The sequence below is a fragment of the Callospermophilus lateralis genome, chromosome 11 (assembly GCF_048772815.1).
Source record: "Callospermophilus lateralis isolate mCalLat2 chromosome 11, mCalLat2.hap1, whole genome shotgun sequence".
In the NCBI taxonomy this organism is placed as follows: Eukaryota; Metazoa; Chordata; class Mammalia; order Rodentia; family Sciuridae; genus Callospermophilus; species Callospermophilus lateralis.
Window position 1 is genome coordinate 11,517,572 of NC_135315.1, and position 19,886 is coordinate 11,537,457.

General features: G+C 46.6%; 1 protein-coding gene across 5 annotated transcripts in view; it reads right to left on the minus strand.

Moving 5' to 3' along the window:
* Nucleotides 1-19,886, minus strand: part of Arsg (arylsulfatase G) — a 116,609-nt gene that overhangs the window by 7,403 nt on the left and 89,320 nt on the right. For all 5 annotated transcript variants that reach the window (XM_077110591.1, XM_077110590.1, XM_077110592.1 and 2 more), the window contains 3 exons: nt 18,950-19,058; nt 13,170-13,290; nt 8,600-8,690 (listed from right to left, as the gene is read on the minus strand). In XM_077110591.1, coding sequence (XP_076966706.1) covers nt 8,600-8,690; nt 13,170-13,290; nt 18,950-19,058 — 321 coding nt within the window. The remainder of the gene's footprint in view (nt 1-8,599; nt 8,691-13,169; nt 13,291-18,949; nt 19,059-19,886) is intronic.

A 19,886-nucleotide genomic window follows, 5' to 3' on the forward strand; every position in this document is an offset into this window, starting at 1 on the left:
TCCATCAGAAACGGGCAGCTCTAGCAGCCAGAAAATCAGCCAATGCATCAGCTGAGCTCGACCACACCATCAACCCAGTGGATATAACGAAAATCCATAAATTAGTTCAACAACAAGAGAACACACGTTATTCTCCAGTGCATATGAAACACTCACCAAGTGCAATAGGAGGGCTCTTAAACGTCCTCCAAAGACACATATATTTAGACCCTTGGTCCCCAGCCCGTAGTGCCAGCGGCACTGGTGCCCACTGGGAGGTTTGAGGTCATAGGGGCCATGCCCTTTAAGGAGATTTGGGGATGCCTCTGTCTTGTCCCTTCCCTCTTTTTGCTTCCTGGTCACCACAAAGTGAGCAGTCACACACTCCTGCAATGATGTGCTGCTTTGCCACAGGCCCAAAATAACAGGGCCAATCAATCATGGAGTGAGACCTGAAACTGAGTCAAAATGAATCTTTTCTCTTTTTATTATCTCAGGCATTTTGTTACAGTAACAGAAAGCTGATTAATGTGCCAATGTAAATTATATCCTGGGCCATAACACACACCTGAACAATATAAAGAATAAAAATTATACAATGTCTACCTTCAGACCAAAATGAAATAGAATTGGAAATCAATAATGGGAAGTTTTAAAATCCCCAAATATTTGAAGATTAAACAACACACTTCTAAATAACACTTGAGTCAAAGGACAAGCCTCATGAGAAATTTTAAATATCTGTAACTAAGTGAAAAATGAAAATAAAACATCAAAATTGGTGGTATGGGATGAAAGAAATGCTAATAGGGCAACTTATAGTCTTAAATAAGAAAATAAAAAAGACCTAAAGATAATAACATAAGCTTCCATATTAGGAAACTAGATGTAGCAGAGGAAATTAATTCCAACGTAAGCAGAAGAAAAGAAACAATAAAATTTTGACCAGGAATCAATGAAACTGAAAACAAGAAATAAATAAAGAAAATCAATAAAACAAAGAGTTGGTTTTATTAGGAGATTAATCTCTTTTATTAACCTTGTTTTGATAACCTTCTAGCCAGGTTAAGGGAAAAAAGACCCAAACCATTAATATCAGAAATAAAAAAGATGACATTGGTACTAGTGTCCCACAGCATTGAAGGGACAATAAAGAAATATTATGGAAAAACCTGTGCACATAAGTATGATAACCTTGATAAAAACAGACCAAGTCCTTGGAAGACAACTGTCACAACACAAAGAAACAGACAATCTGAAGAGGCCCGTATCTGTGAAAGAAATTGAAATAATAATAAACTTCCAAAGACAGAAAATACCAGGCATAAGTGACATGGTAGTCAGGTTCACTGCTGTGACAAAATTCTTAAGTAAAACAACTTAAAGGAAAGAATAAAAGATTGATTATGGGCTCATGGTCTCAAAGGCTGCCGTCCACTGACTGCTGGCTCCATTGGCCTAAGATGAGGTAGAACATGATGGCAGAAGGGCGCGGCCGAGCAAAGCTGCTCATCTCATGGTGGCAGGAAAGGCTGGGGACAAGACCCACCCTTCCCAGGCTTGCCCAGTGGCCTATTTTCTCCTACTGGGCCCCACCTCCTAGAGTTCACACCACCTCACAACAGCACCACCAACTGCGGACCAGGCCTTCAATACTGAGCCTTGGGAGGACACTCCAGGTCCAAGCTATAGGGATGAATTCTACCCAACAGTTAAGGAAGAAATGACACTAATTTTCTACAGTCTCTTCCAGAAGACAGACACAGAGGACAGATATAGTCCTATCCCATTCTATAAGACCAGCATGAACCTAACACCAAATCCACACAAAGGTATTACCAAAGAAAACTACAGACCAATGCCTCTTATGTACATAGAAGAAAAAATCTTTAGCAAAATAAACCTATGGATGTATTTTTAAAATATCTTTATTTTTATTTACATATTTTTTTTTTATGTGGTGTTGAGGATCAAACCCAGGGCCTCATGCATGCGAGGCAAGCGCTCTCCCACTGAGCCACAACCCCAGCCCTCAATGTATGTTTTTTTAAGTACACACCATGACCAAGTGGGATTTATCCCATGTCTGCACAGCTGGTTCAAGATTAAAAGTCAATTCCTTGAATCCATCACCTCAAAGGCTAATGAATAATGACATGATCCAACCAACAGAGGCGGAAAAACCATTTGCCAAGATCCAATACTCACTCATTTTTTTTAAAAACTCAGCAAACAACTTGATAAAAAAAATCATATACAAAAACCCTACAGCTGACATACTTCACAGTCAAAAACTAGAGGCTTTATTGCTAAGAGCAGGGATAGATGAAGATGTTGCTTCTGACTGCTCCTTGATCCACATTATACTAGAAGTCTTGTTTGATGCATTAAGAAAGGAAATAAAAGGCATGCTATTGGGAAGGAAGAAATAAAACTGTCTATCCACAGATAAGGTAATTGTCTATGTATAAAATCAGAAAGAATTCACCCTCTGAAATCCCAGAGCTAAGAAGAGATTACATCAGGGTTATAGGATACAAGGTCAATATCCAAGAGTTGGTCTCTTTTGTACATATAGGCAACGAAGAGGTAGAATGTGACATTAAAAGCAATTCCATTTATAGTAACACCCTCCGAAAAATAAAATACTTAGGTATAAATCTAACAAAATATCTATACTACCTACTTGAGGGAAACCATAAAGCTCTAATGAGAGAAATCAAGTTAACAAAGGGAATCTACCTTCATGGACAAGAAGACTCGGGATGGTCAAGAGGTCAGTTTCCCCACCACTTGCTCCACATATTCAGTGCTATTCCAATAAAAATCTTGGCAATTTGTTTTGTGAATACTGACAAATTGATTCTGGAGATCACCTGGAGAGACGGAGATGCAGAATAGCTAATAAGATATTGAAGGAGAATAAAAATGTCAGAGGGCTACCTGACTTCAAAGTTTACTGGAAAGTTATGATGATCATGACTGTGGTCTTGGTGAAAGAAAGGAAAAATAGATCAATGGACCAGAACAGAGCCCTAAAATAGATCCACATAAATGTAGTTAACTGATCTTAGACAAGGAACCAAGGCAATTCAATGGATTGAAGTTTGTTTGTTTGTTTTTCTTGGTAATAGGGATTAAACCAAGGGGTGCTTAAACACCAAGAAATATCCCCAGTCCTTTCTATTTTTTTTATTTTGAGACAGGGTCTTGCTAAGTTGTTTAGGGCCTTGCTAGTTTTCTGAGGCTGGCCTCAAACTTGCAATCTCCTGCTTCAGCCTCCCGAGCCACTGGGATTACAGGCACACACCAAGTGCCTGGCTAAATTAGTCCTTTTTCAACAAATGAAAAGCCCTAAACAACTTAGCAAGATTAAGCCCAGAAGTTGAAGACCAGCCTGGAACACATAGGGACAACACAGGGAAACCCCATCTCAAATAAAATCAAACAAAATAAAAATCAAGAAACATTGTAAAGCAACAACCTAACTTTACACCTTAAAGAACTAGAAGAAAGAAGACAAATTACAGAAAGCAGAAGGAAAGAAAATAATAAAGAGTAGGTCAGAGATAAATAAAATAAAGAATATAAAAACAATAACCAGATGTAGTGATGCATGCCTATAATCCTAGAGACTTGGGAGGCTGAGGCTGGAGGCTGACAAGTTTGAGGTCAGTCTCAGCAACTCAGCAAAGCCTAAGTAACTTAGTGAGACCCTGTCTCAAATAAAAATTTAAAAAAGGGCTGAGGAGGTTTCTCCGTGATTAAGCACCCTTGGGTTCAACCCCTAGTACATCCTCCTCTCAAAAAATGAAGAAAAATCAGTGAATCCAAAAGTTGGTCCTTTGAAAAAAGTGACAAAATTGACAACTTTTAGTTAGGTCGAGTAATAAAAATAGAAGATCCAAATTACTAAAATCAGAAATGACAGCTGGATATTGCTCATGATCCAAAAGAAATAAAAAGAAGTGTAAGAGCATGTTATGAAGAATTAAATGTCCTCAAACTGGATAACCTAGATAAAATATTCAAATTACTAGAAACATAAAACCTACCGAGACTAAATCACAAAGAAAAACATGAAATCTGCATGGACCTATAACTATTAGGAGATGACTAAATTAGTAATCAAAAATCTACAGACAAGCTTGGGTGTAGAAGAGTTTCAGTGTTTATTTAGCATTCATGAAGACTTGGGTTTAATCCCTAACACCAAAACCAAAGCAAAAAAGAAATCTATTAAGAAAGAAAATCCCTAGACCTAATGACTTCGCTAGTGAACTCTGCCAAACATTTTAAAGGAAAACTAATATTGATCTTTTTTCAAGCTTTTCCAAAAATATTGAAGAGGAAGGAATATTTCCTAATTCATTCTATGAGGGCAGTATTTACCTTGAACCAAAACCAGAAAAACACTTCAAGAAAACCACAGACCGGAATGAACATTGACACAAATCCTCCACAAAATTCTAGCAACTCAAATTCAGCAGCATGTTAAAAGACCAATTGAGATGTATTCCTGGAATGCAAGGATGGTTCAACAGATGAAAGTTAGTCAATGCAATATGTCACATTAATAGAACAAAGGGGGAAAACTCATGATCATCTCAATTAATGTACAAAAAAACTTCTGACCAAATTTAATACCCTTTCATAATAACAAAAAAAAAAATGGAAAAAACCCACATTACTGACCATGTTTTAAATATGGGAAACTAAGATACCAGAAAAGTTAAATAAATCACCTGGGTCAGAGAGACTCAAATGTTGATTTACCTAAGTTTTTTTTTTCCTACACATGCTGCCTCTAAAACAAGGCAAAGATACTCAATTTTGCCACATCTATTTCACATAGTATTACAAGTTTGAGCCAGAGCAATTAGACAAGAAAAAAAAATTTTAATCAAAATTGGAAAGGAAGAAGTCCAATATCTCTTTCATATATGATATTGTTTATAGTAAACCCCATAAGTCTCTCTCTCTCTCTCTCTCTCTCTCTCTCTCTCACACACACACACACACACACACACACACACAAATCAGTTATATTTATAGATATTAACAATGAACAATCTGAAAAGGATAGTATAAAAACAGTTACATTTCAAAAGAAAGAACAAAACAGGAATTAACCAAAAAAAGCAAATACTTATGCAATGAAAATTATAAAACATTGCTGAATGAAATTAAATAATACATAAGTAAAAACGTACTATGTTTATGAATGACTTAAAATTATTAAAATGTCAATACCACTTAAAGTGACATACATATTTAATGCAACCCTTACCAAGATCCCAATGATTGTTTTCTTTTTTTTTTCCAGAAATATAAAAGCCCATTCTAAAATCCTCATGGAACCTCAAGGGACCCAGAATAGCCAAAACAGTGTTGAAAAGGAAGAATAAAGCTGAAGGCCTTATACTTCCTGATTTCCATACCTAACTACAAAATTACAGTAATCGAAACAGTATGGTAGGGCTGGGGCTGGGGCTCAGTGGCAGGGCACTTGCCTAGCATGTGTGAGGCACTGGGTTTGATCCTCGGCTCCACATCAAAAAATTTATAAGTAAAATAAAGGCATGCTGTCCATCTTCAACTATATAAAAAAATTTTTTAAAAACAGTATGGTAGTGACATTTAAAGACAGACCTATAAACTAATGGAAGAGAGAGCCTAGGAAAAAAAACCCTTACAAATATGGTGATTATTACATAAATAATATTCAACGAAGGTGACAAGACCATTCAATGGGGGGAAAGAATGGTCTTTCTGACAAATGGTATGAGGAAAACTGGATATCAACATGTAACACAATGAAAATTGGGCATTTCCCTAACACCCACAAACAAAAACTAACTCAAAAACATAAATCTAATGCCTAAAACGACAAAATCTCTTAGGGAGAAAATATAGGGCAAAATCTTGGAGTTGGCAAAGTTTCACGGGTGAATTCAACCAAATAGGAAAGAAATAATACCAACCTTACACAAACCCTCTCAGAAAACAGAAGAGAAAGGAACACTTTTAAACTCTTTTTTTATGAGATCAGAAAAACCCAACCCGAACCTTGGCACAGACATGATAAGAAGGGAAAATTAAAAACAAAATCTTAGCAAATCTGATCCAGAAAAATATAAACAGGATAATACAGCATCATGACTAAGTGGGTTTGTCCGGTAATACCGAGTGGGCTCAGCATCTGAAGATGGTCAGTGTAACTCACGGCACTGGGGTACCTGTGCAGGCATAGACCCTGGACAACTCACCAAATTGCACGTTTTAGATCTATGCCATTCACTATGTGAAATTTGCCTTAATTACTTTAATGGGGCGGGGCGGGGTGGGGTGGGGTACCTTAACTGTAGGTCACACACACCAAAACAGAGGCCACTCCTAGTTCATGACCACAACATCCACATCCTCATGACACAAGAACACATTGTTCTCTAATCTAATGTAGCAGATGTCAATTTATCTAGCTTATCCAAAAGCAGTTTTAAGTAATTAGGATGCAAATTTTTCACAGTGGGGGTGGGGGCTTAGGGAAGAATTCTAACACATTCGTGTCTCACCCTGTTCCCAATTCTTATCAAATACGTGGTGTTCAGATTACCCTGGGTGTCTGGTGGCTCCTCAGAGGAAAAGACCTTCCCTGGGGATTGGAATTCCTGTCTGATGGTGATCGCTTTAAACAGCCTATTACTTCATAGTGACATTTATGATTCCAATATCGTGGTGGCGAGGGCTCTTCTGGCAGAGTTATTCTGAAATTAACTCGGCCTGGAGTCCCATACCTCTTAGATCATGTAATATAAGGACTTTCATCTAGGAACTTTCATCTGAAACCACAGCAAATATCTGACTGTTTTGTTTTGGGTTTTAGAGAATCAAAGATTCTTGTGACATTTTTAATATCCCTTGAGTTATAAATTAAAAAAAAAAAAAGTTGTGTTTTTTTTTCACGCCACATTTTCTCTGGGATCACTGATCTACACCCAGAGAAAAGAATTTTTGGTTTTATTACATAATTCTTTGAAAATCTCCAACATTAAATAACTACATCAAACTGGAATCTGCATCTTATCCCAGATTTTTGGCTTTTTAATTTTTTGTTCATTCATTCCTTTTAAAACATGTTAGCATTCCCACATTTACATGTGAGAAATCTCTGGGCTCTTTCATCTTTTTTTTTTTTGGTACCAGGGCCTGAAGTCAGGGGCATTCAACCACTGAGCCACATCCCAGCCCTATTTTGTATTTTATTTAGAGACAGGGTCTCACTGAGTTGCTTAGCGCCTCACCATTGCTGAGGCTGGCTTTGAACTCACAATCCTCCTGTCTCAGCCTCCTGAGTTGCTGAGATTATAGGCATGTGCCACCGCTCTCAGCTCATCTTCATTGTCTTACTGTACAAGACCGTGGGCTAAGCACTTCAGGCCAATAAAAATAAAAGAGCCTAAAGAATTCTGGGTTCAGATGGCTTCTAGTGCTGCCGGGCATGAAACCCAGGGCAAGCCAGACACGTATGAGCTGCATACACCACCAGCCCTGAGTTCTGTGTTGAGAGAGCTTAAAGCCAGTCAAGGAAATAGAGCCAATGCAAAAATGATATCATAGGTGACAATGTGACAGATACACGACTTTTCCAAATCCTGCCCACCTGGAAAGACAAGAGAGAGTTTTACAACCAAGGAGGCATTTTGTTTGGAGCCTTCGTTGCCGAGAGGTATTTTAACAAGGAGGCCAAGGACAAAGGATCTTGGTCTTGGAGAGCTGGGACTGGAAGCCCCAGGGCCAGGACAGGGAGCCTGATTTCAGCTGGCAGCAAAAAAGTCACTGGAAGATTCTGAGCAATGTTCAAGAATGACATTTCTAAACTATACATTTAAGGGCCATAGAGGAATCCAAGGAGCAATGGAGTGAACCAAGAAGAAAAGAGACTTCTGTCTGCTAAATAAACCTCTAAAATCTATTTTCTGAAACAGTTTATTGTCAAGTAAATTACACTTTAAAATATCTCTAGGTTTCCATTTCACGTCCAGCCAAACTGGCATTTAAAGTACAACAATGGAAGCCAGGCAGCGGGCAGTGGCCACGCCTGTAATCCCAGCTAACAGGAGACTGAGAGAGGAGGGTCACAAGTTCAAGGCCAGCCTCCACAACTTAGTGAGACCCTGTCTCAAAATTAAAAAAATAAAAAATAAAAAGGGTTGGAGATGTGGCTCAAGGATACAGTGCCCTTGGATTCACTCCCCAGTACCAAAAAAGAAAAAGAAAAAGAACTGGCAATGTGGTTCAGTGGTACAGCACCCATGGGTTCAACACCCCAAAACAGAAAAGAAAAAAGAAAAGCGTCACAATGGAACATTCTCTCACATGAGAAGGAACAGACCAGAAGTGCTGAGAGCTAGAAGACCTTGTTGGTGTACTGGTGTCTCGAGGGCCATGCTGGGTCCTTCCACCAGGCCTGGGCGTGGGGTTGGCACCATCAGAGGTGTTTTGACCTCCTCCTCAGAGGACAGCTCACAGTAACTCCTGGAAGCCCCAATAAGAACCCAAAAGCCCCCACCCAGGTGCTCCTGCATGCAGGAGGCAGGGCTGGGCGGCCCCCACTCACCGGTGATATAGAAGGCTTTGTACCGCTCCAGGCGGACAGTCTGCAGGGCTCCGTACTCTCCAGCTGCACCGCTGTTGGGGTGGAACAGCACCTGGAAAAGACAGCAGGGCTTACTCCCTGCGCAGCACTGCTCTCCTGGTCCACAGGACCCCACCCCACACCCACTGACAGACACGGGCCTGTAGCCAGCCAGGAGACGCACGGAAGTGTTATTTTGCTAGTTGTTAAAGAGAAGCGGGAGGCCTCTGGACCATCTAGTGAAACTCGCTCTGTAATTTGCAGGGTCCGGGGCAAAGTGAAAATCAGCGATGCTTTGTTCACAAATGGAAAACTTCGAGACAACCAGGGCAGAGCTTTAAACCAAGCTCAGGGTCCTCCTAAGGGTGGGGATGCCCACCAGTCCTGCCTGTGCCCCATCCCTCAGGTGCAGAAAGGAGCCTGCTGACTTGCCTGATTCACTAACGTCCCCAGGGCCTCTGATGCAGGTGACCCTCAGATCTTTTTGAAAAAAAGACTCCTTCAGCTTCAAGTCATTTTTCCACCAGACCCTTGAGCAAGGACAGTACAAGAGAAAGAAAGCCTTAATTTCCCCCAGCACTAGGCACAGTCTAGTCTCTGGACCTGTGTATTTTTGTTTGTTTGTTTTTAGTGCTGGGATCAAACCCAGGGCCTCACACACGCAAGGCTAGTGCCCTACCACTGGGCTACACCCCCAGGCCACAGCCTAGCCTCTGAGCCTGTGACTCAATCCTACTGTACTGAGACAGAGGAAATCTTTCCTCATCGAGTCATAAATGCAAGAATTACCCTAAAGAACGGAAACACCTAATTCAGAGTTCTCCAGGGAAGCATTTGGTAGGAAATAAAAGGCCAGAATTCTTTGTAGGTTGGTGGGTTTGGGCTGGAAGCATGAGACTGCCCTGGTATGAATCATGACTGTATATGTTGCTGGAAAGACGCTTACGTGATTCAGAGTTTCCATGGGGCTCAAAAAAAAAAAAAAAAAAAAATGAGAAACATCTGTTGGAGCCGTAAACATCTGTCCCACAAGTTCCTAAGCCCTGAGAGGGTGCTGCCCAGGGCAGGGTCCCCCACCTGCTGCTCTCATGATCTGTGCTGTCAACCCCTGCAAACACCCCGATTGTATGTGATGACAGCAGGCTCCTTCCCAACAGGAAAAGACGTCCTAACCAAAACCCTCACTTCCTCCATCCCTCATCGAAAGCTACTCCACTCGGTGGAACACTGCTGTGTGTCCCTGGGATGCACAAAGGTGAGAGCTGGACCATCCACTGCCAACCAATCTACGTTGTGTTCAGATCTCCAGAAAAGGGGAGTCAAGGTTGGCCACTTGGAACCGTCAATACTGTCTGGGTAACAGAAACCCACGAGGGTGGGCTGCCATATTCTGAATATGTTTGGGGCCCGACCAGAAGTAACTTCCAGAATCCAAGAGGAAGCAGAACTGTGGGATGGGTCATTTTTGGAAATGTGGATGGATGCAGAGGAACTCGCATGCACGTTTTTCTGTTGAGCAGACGTGTTATGGCTTTCTCGTGCACCTCAGCATAGGAAGAAGGTTGGCAAGTTTAAGTAGGAATCAGTTGAGATATTTCCTCTCCAGAGGCCTGGGCGAATTTCAAAAATGATCTTATCTTCACAAGCCTGCCGTGGCCTTCTTGGTGGACTGGCTTGTTTTTGTTGTTTCAGGTTTGTTTGTTTGAGACAGGATCTCCCTATGTAGCCGGGCTGGCCTTGAACTCTTGGCTTCAAGTGATCCTCCGGGGGCCTCCTGAGGCACCTGGCTTCTTGTTTTCCCAGCCATGCAGGACTCCCCTTATGATAGGTCCTGGGGGCCAACCTATCTCTAGAAGGTGGGCTCCTTCACCCCCTCCAGGGGCACACAGCCCGCCGCCTCCCAAAGGGTGGATAGAGGAGGCCGTGGGTCATTTAGCCTGTCACTCTAGATGACCTCTTTCACCACTAGGGGCCTCCCTAAGAGAAGTGATTGGTGTTGGGGATACCCACCAGCTTCTGTCTCTGAAGTGAGAGGCTGACGGGGCGAATACGTAGCGAGTGTCAGCAGCTGTGGGTTTTGACCATCACAGACATGCTGTCCCAGGAGGGGATGAAGTAGGTCATGAAGCCTCGGTATGAACACTACGTGCATCACACCTCGAAACCCATGGCCTGGGGAGGTGGCCCTAAGGGAGGTGACTCCAGGTGGCTTATTTCTTTAACCCTGGGTTACTTGATTTACGATAGAGGGAAGAACCTATCTGCTGATAAGCACCTGTATATTGTTTTGAGCTGACTGTCCAGAGGGTACTTTGAGCTTCTAGAAACCAGAATGGTTTTCTAAACCAACCCATACTGGAACTCTTCTTGTAAGCTGAGGAGGACATATCTGTGGGTGGACACAGACTACGTTAAGAAATACATATGAACGATATACACATATGAATGTGTGGGGGTGTCATGTGTCATGATATCCATATTTTTCAAAAACACACTCATATTTTTACTTGCTGGTATTCCCTAAAGCCATTCCAAGTTCAAGACCATTTAGTCTCTTTAATACTATTATTTCAGTTCAAGAGAGAAGCTGACCAGAGAAGACCAAGCCTGAATTCTGGACCAGAAATGACACACGGTATCTCACGCGTCTCCACTAACAGCACAGGTCTGCTGCCTGGGAAGTTGGGCATGGCCCCCCAGGTGCCAGCACGCATGCGCTTTTACCCTTGAGGACACCTCAGCGCTTCCCGCAGGCAGAAGCTCGCCGGCTGCGTCTTTTGAGACCTCTGCGAGTGGTTGGGAGCAAACTGACCCCTACTCCAGCTGCGCTGGCGCACGACACAGGTCCCCATGATGATGTTGGGACTTGCATCGGCTTCTCCCACCTGGTTCCTGGGCCTGACCTGTGCACACTGGCTGGTCTGGGGCCCCTCGTGAGTCTGCGCAAAGCTGCGAGCAGAGGAAGAGAGCGCGCGCTCCCCTGTCTGGGAACGGAAGTGAGTGCGCGAAGGAGCTGGCATCCACAGGCCGACCAACAACGTCAAGGAGACCGCAGTCCTTGAAGCACTTCCTGGTGACCCCAATTATCCTGTTAGTAGCCATGGCAATAAACACTGAGCAGCACCTCTCCACTGACGTCCTGGATAACCCCCCAGGGTCACACCGTGCTGACTTCCAGCCTCAGAGCGGAAACCATCTTCCTGCTTCGGCCTCTGATTAGAGACCTGGAGGGGTGCGTAGCTCTGCAACAATCCTGTGGCATGCCAGGCCCTTTCCAGCCTAATCTGACAACTAAGAACTGTATTAATGTGCAAAGAGGCATCAGTGACCTATTGAGCCACTGAGGGCCAGTGTTCTGCGTGGCCAGGGGACGCTGGGAGGGAAGGGCTGCTTCAATAAGCACCAGCCAGCCAGCCAGGTGCGGTGGCACACGCCTGTAATCCCAGGGGCTCAGGAGGCTGAGACAGGAGGATGGCAAGTTCAAAGCCAGCCTCAGCAAAAGTGAGGCACTAAGCAACTCAGTGAGACCCTGTCTCTAAATTCAAAATAAGGCTGGGATGTGGCTCAGTGGTCAAGTGCCCCTGAGTTCAATCCCCAGTTCCAAAAACAAAATAAAATAAATAAAATAAGCACCAGCCCTGGTGCACTTGAGCACATGTGAGTCACTTCCATGTGACCCTCGAAGACATAAATAGACCCTTTGAAGTGTGAGTCCCCAACAGAGAGCCAGGTGCTTGCCGGGCCTTATGCAGGGACCTCCAAGCTCCTACACGCCTTCCCTCCTCCCACTTCCTCTTCCTTTGGTGAAAGGCAAACACATGGAAATGACAGGGAAAGGCCATCAGGACTGACATTTCCTGGCTGCTGCTGCCATGAAGGGCTTCCAAACAAGGGACACTGAGGAAGTAATGCTGGGAAGTCGAAGCCCAAAGCCATTTCGGGGGGCTGCTGGGTTAAGGCTGCTTGGTCAAGATCAGGCTGCAGAATGTGTGCTGAGCCCTCCAGGACCAGGCGACTATCAAGGGCATTGCTGTCCCCGCTGTCCAAGAGGTCTTTATTCAGTTGTTCACCCAGTTTGCATTGACTGGATGCTGGCTGGGTGCAGGTGTGGTAGGTGCACTGAGAATTTAGAGGTGAACCCAACAGCCGGGACCCTTGCCCTTGGAAAGCTTCCGTCCCAGTCGGGGAGCCCCACAATAAACAAGTGACAGCCTATGATCAGATATCTCATCCAAAAACATGCTGGGTACCTAAGCTGTCAAAAAACTGAATGCATGCAGGACAAAAAAAAAAAAATCGTTCTAATATTATAGAGAATAAGAAGCACTCACATTCACATCCCTTAGCCAATTGTTAAATATTCAGATTAACAGGATTTATTATGGGGTGGGGGTGGGGATTCTCCCAAAGGAGCTGAGGTTTCTGGAACCAGCCACTTGTATTTGTCTTCTGAGGGTGGTCATGTTTGCTCGGAGGCAACCAGGTGCTGGGTGACAGGCCAAAGGCCAGCCTCCTGCAGAGCCCAGCGTGGGGACATGCTCCCTCCACTTACCCTGTGCCCCGTCTGCGACCTGCCCAGGAGCACCTCGGAGGCATCCAGTCCATCAAAGCGTCGGTCTTGGGGCAAACTGGCCTGAGCCAGGGCCACCGCAGTGGGGAAAATGTCCAGCACACTGCAAAAGGAACAAGATGTGGTCAGTCCCAGCTCTCTCTCTTTCCCTGGCCCTGCTGGGCTCAAAACCCACCTGAACTAGCTCAGAGCAAACACTGACAGCCTCCCTGTGGTTCACCCTTTCTACCTGCCTGCCCTTCCTTTGGGATCTACCTCAACTTCTGCTAGGACAGGAGACAGATGGGTGTGGTGGCTCAGCACCCAGGCTCTGCAGCCAGCTGTTACCTGGGCTTGGATCCCAGCTCTGCCACCTGTCTATCTTCTGAGGCACTGGCCTCAGTTTTCTACTCGGTAAAATGGGTGTTTTAGTAAAAGTACCTGCCTCAGTGGGTAGCTGTGTGGATGAAACACACGGGTAGGGTATAAAGAAGACGACCTGGCACTCAGAAAGCGCTTATTGGATGTTTGTGTTATGCTCACTCACAGAGGCACCCCACATGGGAAAGGGGTAGGGATGTATCTAGGAACTAAGTTCAACCTGTCGCCACGAGGCCTCAGCCACTCGCCTAGAGTGGGTCTCTGTCTCAAAAATATTTAGTCTCTAGTCATGGTATGTGAAGCATGCTACCCCCATTATTTTAGCTCTTTTTTTCCCCCATTATAAAAATAGTGTTTATGGTCTAAGAAATTAGAGCATCCAAAAGCACAAAGGAGAACACCTCACACAGTCTATCCCCCCCAAGGCAGCCACCGTTAACATTTTGGTAGGTTTTGTTAATGGGACTTTTTTAAAGTCCCGTGATGCAATTCTACCCTACCCCACTGCACATCCCCCTCCGATCCTCTGTGCTCATGTCGGAAAGGACTCTTCAGCAAGAACAGAGTGGCTGCCCTTCCAACAGGCCTGTTTATCTGAGAGCCAGACCCACTGACAGGGTTGGCCCAACGTGAGGTCTCTCTGGGGCTAGGAGGAGGCCCCGGTACCCGGGTGGGCACAGCGGCACAAGTCGGGCTCATGCCTGGGAGGGCCACAAAGGCCTCAGCTCCCCACTTTCCCCACCCTGAGGTCTGGGGAGGGGCTCTTCACCCTCTGAGGGGATGGCAGAGAGAACCTGCCATGCGTGGGGGCTCCTCCTGCCCTCCCACCGCCTCCTGGATGCCAGACGGAATCTGTTGACCGCAGTACAGAGCGTTTCTATCTGCCGGCAGGTTCCACGGTCTGCAGAGCTGGTGGCTTATCTTGGGAGATATGCTCTAGGAGCTGGCATCCCACACTGATGCACAGTCAAGACTTGCGGAGTCAGCGCTCACAGAGTACAGAACAGTCCAGAAACCTGTCCAGAGTCCAAGGTTCCTGCCACAAACTGGGAAGCACAGAGAACTTCACTGCCATGGGAAAAGGCTGTGACGGTGTGGGGCTGTTTGTTGAGTTTTCTCTAAATTGCACCCCTAAGAGAGATCAGCATCCGCAGGGTCAAATCAGTGAGAAAGAAAAACAGGATCTGCCTTAGATTTTTGGAATGAATTCTACAGTATTTTTTCCATCTTAAGAGGAATCGGCGTCACAGATGAGTCAAATCAGTAAGCAAGAAAAACAGAACCTACGTTAGATCTTTGGAATATAATGTATACTTTCTTTTTCCATCTAATTTTTTCCCTCCTAGCATGAGATTTAGCATCGTAATTATCTAGCACTAAATCTAACGTTCACAGAATCCTGGTGTCTCAGAGTTTGGCAGAATCCTCACAGGCACCTACTCCGCCCAGAGCACAAAGAAAACCTCTTACCAACAAGAACAACTTCAATAGGTCTGTCCAGTCATGCTGCTCAGGGTGGCCCAGCCACGAGTTGGCAAGCTCAGGTTATCAAGTCCTTCCTCAAGGGACGGAGAAGACCAAGTCTCGGAAGTTAGCTCTGTCAGGGGGAAATGCTCCCTGGTAGATGAAACCCTTGCTAGATGAAGGACTGAATTTGGAGAGAGCATCTATCCGACAAAGGCTACCAAAGGTACCCTAGCTACTCCAAATCTCAAGCCCTAAATTCAAAGCTGATCCTAGGAGCCAAGAATTGCTCACCTGTAATCCCAGACTCAGGAGGCTGGGGCAGGAGGAGGGCAAGGTTGAGGCCAGCCTCAGCAACTTAGGGAGGCCCTGTCTCAAAATAAAAAGCAAAAAGGGCTGGGGTGAGGCTCAGTGGTAGAGCACCCCTGGGTTCTATCCCCAGTATGAAAAGAAGGAAGGAAGAGAGGGAGGGAGGGAGGGAGGAAGAGGTCCTGGGAGTCTTTAAAACCTCTGAGAAAGAGAGCAAACAAAGCAAAAGCAAAAGCCTGAACTTTCACGTTGTTCATTTCTGCACTTGGCTTCTGGCAGAGTGTTGGCTTTGGGGGATTTTCACAGGGTCGGGGTGTGCTTGCCTCCTTGGACCTTTCCTTCCATAAAAATAAATTAGACTTCATCATTGTATCGGTGTAAAGGTGAGTATATTAAAATGTCTGCATTAAGCCATTTTTTTTCCACCTAAAAGTTCAGGTTTTCTCCTTGGAATTTTAAAAGAAATTAAAAGTTGCCCGGGCCCTCCACGTCCTGTGGACTTTGGCTCTGGACAGGGAGCCAGGTGAGCTTCAGATAAGAGGAAGCCCCAGTTCCGGGGCCTTTTGGTTATGAGGAGGGCAGTCAAGAGCCTGCTTTGAGAGGGGGCCTCTGCACAGTGACCTGGAGCCTGGGCGCAGAGTGGGCGGCGGCATCTTTGCAAGTTCCAAGCCGCTGTGAGAAGCTTCTCTTCTTCCTTCACAGAGCTCTGGCCAGTCCAGGCTCTGAAGGTTGTTCACGAGAAATGGGTGTGTGTGTGTGTGCACTTGCTTCCTTCCTTTCTTTTTTGAGATGGGGTCTCTCTATGTTGCTCAGACTGGGACACCTGGGTCCCTCCTGCCTCAGCTCCCCAGTAGCGGGGACCACAGGTGCGCGCCACTGAACTGGCTTCTTCGTGTTTTTATCCAGAGTTGCCTAAGGAGCCTGGGAACAGAGACTGGCCAGGGCCAGGAGGGTTAAGAAGGGCTCCAAGCTGGGCAGGCTACGAAGCAGGCTGGAGGGCCACAGGGCAGCCATAACGGGCAGTTCTGGGGCCCAGGGAGAGGCAGAGAGGGATGGTTTCCTAGAAGCCAAGGACAGCGTATCTGGGAAGGAGCAGATATGACCTGACCCAGGGAGTGAGAAGAGTGAGGGGCGAGGGGCTGACAGAGAAGGACTGGAGGCTGGGGACAGGACAGAGGGCACCACTGTCCACTCTCTCATTCCACCTTTCTCTCTCTCTCTCTCTCTCTCTATCTATCTTTCTCTCTCTCAGTCTCATCCCTCTCACTACCCCTGAGACAGGCCAGGACCGCAGCCCCTCCTGGTCTGACCACGCTGTAGCGGTTGGAGGGCTGGCTGAGGGGCTAGCCCACGTCCATGTGTGTCTGGGCAGCACCTGCCCCACCCTGGAGCCCTCTTAGAGGCCAGTGCGGCCCCAGCTGCATGACCTTCGAGAACGGGATCCCAGATCATCAGGGGACACCCAACAGCACCCAGTGCTCCACCCTAAAGAGCAGAGGCAGCAGCCTGCCAGGCAGGTGAGGGTGGGTCCAAGGTGACCTGTGGCCCAAGCCCTGCCACAGGACACTAAGGCCAATAGGATCTCCTTGTGAGCTTCTACTACCTGGCTCCGCCCCACATATGAGCATTTATGTCCACTTGCCTAACTCGGGATGCCGTAATGCCTGGGGACATTGGGATATAGGCTGAGGAACTCTGGCCTCCGCTCTGTTTATGGGAGTTGCCTCTGATCTGCAGAAAGCTCTATGCCTTTGGGGATTAAAGTACTAGAACAGGAGATAAGCACCTGGGTTCCCAGGAACACCAAGCCTGAGCACCAGGCTCCTGAATGCAGACCATAATCCCTGGCCTAGAGCTGACCTAGGGGAGCCCAAGGAAAGGGCACCAGGAAGCTCCGCCCACATTTGCTTTATATGGATTCACACAGGAAAGAGCAAGGAGGAGGCTGTTCAGAGGCAGAGCCGTCAGGCCGCCGTCTGGACTCACTGAACACCACGAGTATCCTAAGAAAGGTGGACAGAGCATGTCAGTCTCATCCTGGTAAACTGCTGCCCTCAAACAAAAGCCACTTATCCAAAGAACTCATTTCCTGGGGCCACCCAACCGTCCCCTCCATCCATCGTCACCCTCCAAGGCCCGACAGCGCAGCTCAAGGGACTGCAGAGCTGCTGGGGCGGGTGCAGCCCAGCCTGTGAACACTTGGCCCCTCTCCATAAGCACTCGGACTACACCCAAGGCAGCCCGCCTGGCCTTCATCCTGGTTAGCCTGACATCACAGATTCCAGGCTGTGACACTGTTGTCACACCTACTGGCACCTGCTGGCAGCACACTGCATCCTCCTGATTGCACAGGGCTGACCACAAGTTCCTGAGGGCCCCACAGGCTGCCGGGGAAGCTGCCTACCCATCCCCCGCTTGGAGCTGTGTACTCCTCCTCCTTCGCCCTGGTCTCAGGTCTCTCCCCATCTCCCTATTGGGTCTGGGGATGCTGGAGGGAGCCAGGGACTCTTGCTTTCCTCTAATCTGCTGTGCTCATCATACCAGAACCCAACAGGCTAAAAGATAAAAAACCTCTGCAAGCCAGGTGTGATGGCACATGCCTGCCCATGATCTGCAGAAAGCAGGAGGCTGAGGCAGGAGGATCACAAGTTTGAGGACAGCTTCAGCAACTTAGGCTCTAAGCAACCTAGCAAGACCCTGTCACAAAATTAAAAATAAATAAATAAATAAAAAGGGCTGGGGATGTGGGTTAGTGGTGGAGCACCCTGGGTTCACTCTTCAGTTCAAAAAAAAAAAAAGAAAGGGAAGGAAGCAAAGAAAAGAAGTTCTGCAGCTGGGAACTGCTCTTGAACCAGACCAAACCCTGACACCATGACTGAGCCCTGGCTTCCACAGAGGGTCACGGCGGTTGGTGAATTCAAGGCAGAACCACAGAAAAGAGGTGCCCGGCTGAAACAGAAGTCCCGATATAAGTCAGGCTCCACGGTGGCAAGGGCTCTGCTCCCAGACTGACACTCCGCAGTCAAGTTCTCTGCCACAAAGTCGGGCTCTGGCTCTGCGTTGGGTGAGGGGCAGCTACCGCGCAGCCTGCAGTGGCTTCTCTGAGCCTTGACTCATCAGAGGAGCTGCGCGGCAGAGGTGGGAGAGCCACCTCACCCAAGGACCCACCCCCTACCGCAGCAGCCTCCCTCCCCGGTCCCCCCCAGGGAAAGTGGGCATCTGGACTCCTTTCTTGGGACATCTGGGTGCCGGTGACATGCTGGCTTCTCACAGCCGGCCCTGGGCCACCTCCCCCAAGCCCCACGGTGGACTAACAGGACCCCAGAGATGAGGTGCTGCTGCCTCCTCTGCAGCAGACACAGCCAGGACCCGTCGCCGACCCATGTGACAACCAGGTCCCCTCTTCACTCGGCCGTCATCCCCAGGGTGGCCGAGTCCCACCGCACCTGCCTTTAACTAGCATAAGGGATTGCCTTTGGGCAAATCCCTCCTGCTGCACCCCAATTCTGGAGGTATCTGGGATACTTCCCAGGTGGGTGGCAAGGAGCTTCCTGAGCTCTCTGGCCACCCAAGCACCCACCACCATTCTGGCTCTAAACCCGCCTCACAAGGTCATTTGGGTCTCATACCTTAACAAGGCAGTGCTGGTGACGTTGGCTGGGACTGTGCCGGGCCAGTAAGCCAGGGCCGGGACCCGGTGCCCACCTTCCCAGGTGGTCTGCTTGGCTGGGCTTCCCCCTGTGAGAGGAGGCAGCTGGTTCATGATCAGTGATAACTTGAGGCTTCTTTTCAGCTAAGAGCTAGTTTCTAGGAGAACAGCCCTCTCTAAGAGTTTCCAAGAATCCCAACAAAGACAAGACTTTTTCAAGAAAGTAACCAGCCAGGCATGGTGGCACGCGCCTATAATCCCAGCAGCTCAGGAGGCTGAGGCAGGAGGATCTCGAGTTCAAAGTCAGCCTCAGCAACTTAGCAAGGTGCTGAACAACTCGGTGAGACCCTGTCTCTAAATAAAATATAAAAAGGGCTGGGATGTGGCTCAGTGGTTAAGTGCCCCTGGGTTCAATCCACGGTACCAGAGAAAAAAGTAACTAGCTGCTTTTCCCCAATTAGCTATATCTTTCAATACACACTTTTATTTTATTGGACTTATATGTAAACAAAAAACCTCACTCTATTGAGTCATGTCATTTAATTCCATTCTGAAAACCTTTCCATTTTAAATTATCTTATTGGCTTATTAACTGGTTCCTCCCGGTAACACTCCATCAGTCTTGTATACCCACGACACAGTAGGTGCATAACAAATCTTTGCTGAACAAATGAATTCCTCTTCCGACTGAGCATACTGCAGCTGTCTGTTTAGGATGAAGAACTATAGTTACTTAAAAAAGTGCAAGAGGGAGAACCTTCCCCAGCTCTTTCATTGTCTATGTGCCAAACTGATCCGGCCCAGATTGTATTGTTTTGTTTTGCTTTACTTTGTTTTTCCTGGAATTAATAACTTGTTCTGATGTCGAGGAGACAGTGACAGCCACTGTCCCAACCTCTGGTCTCTTGCGGGGAGGT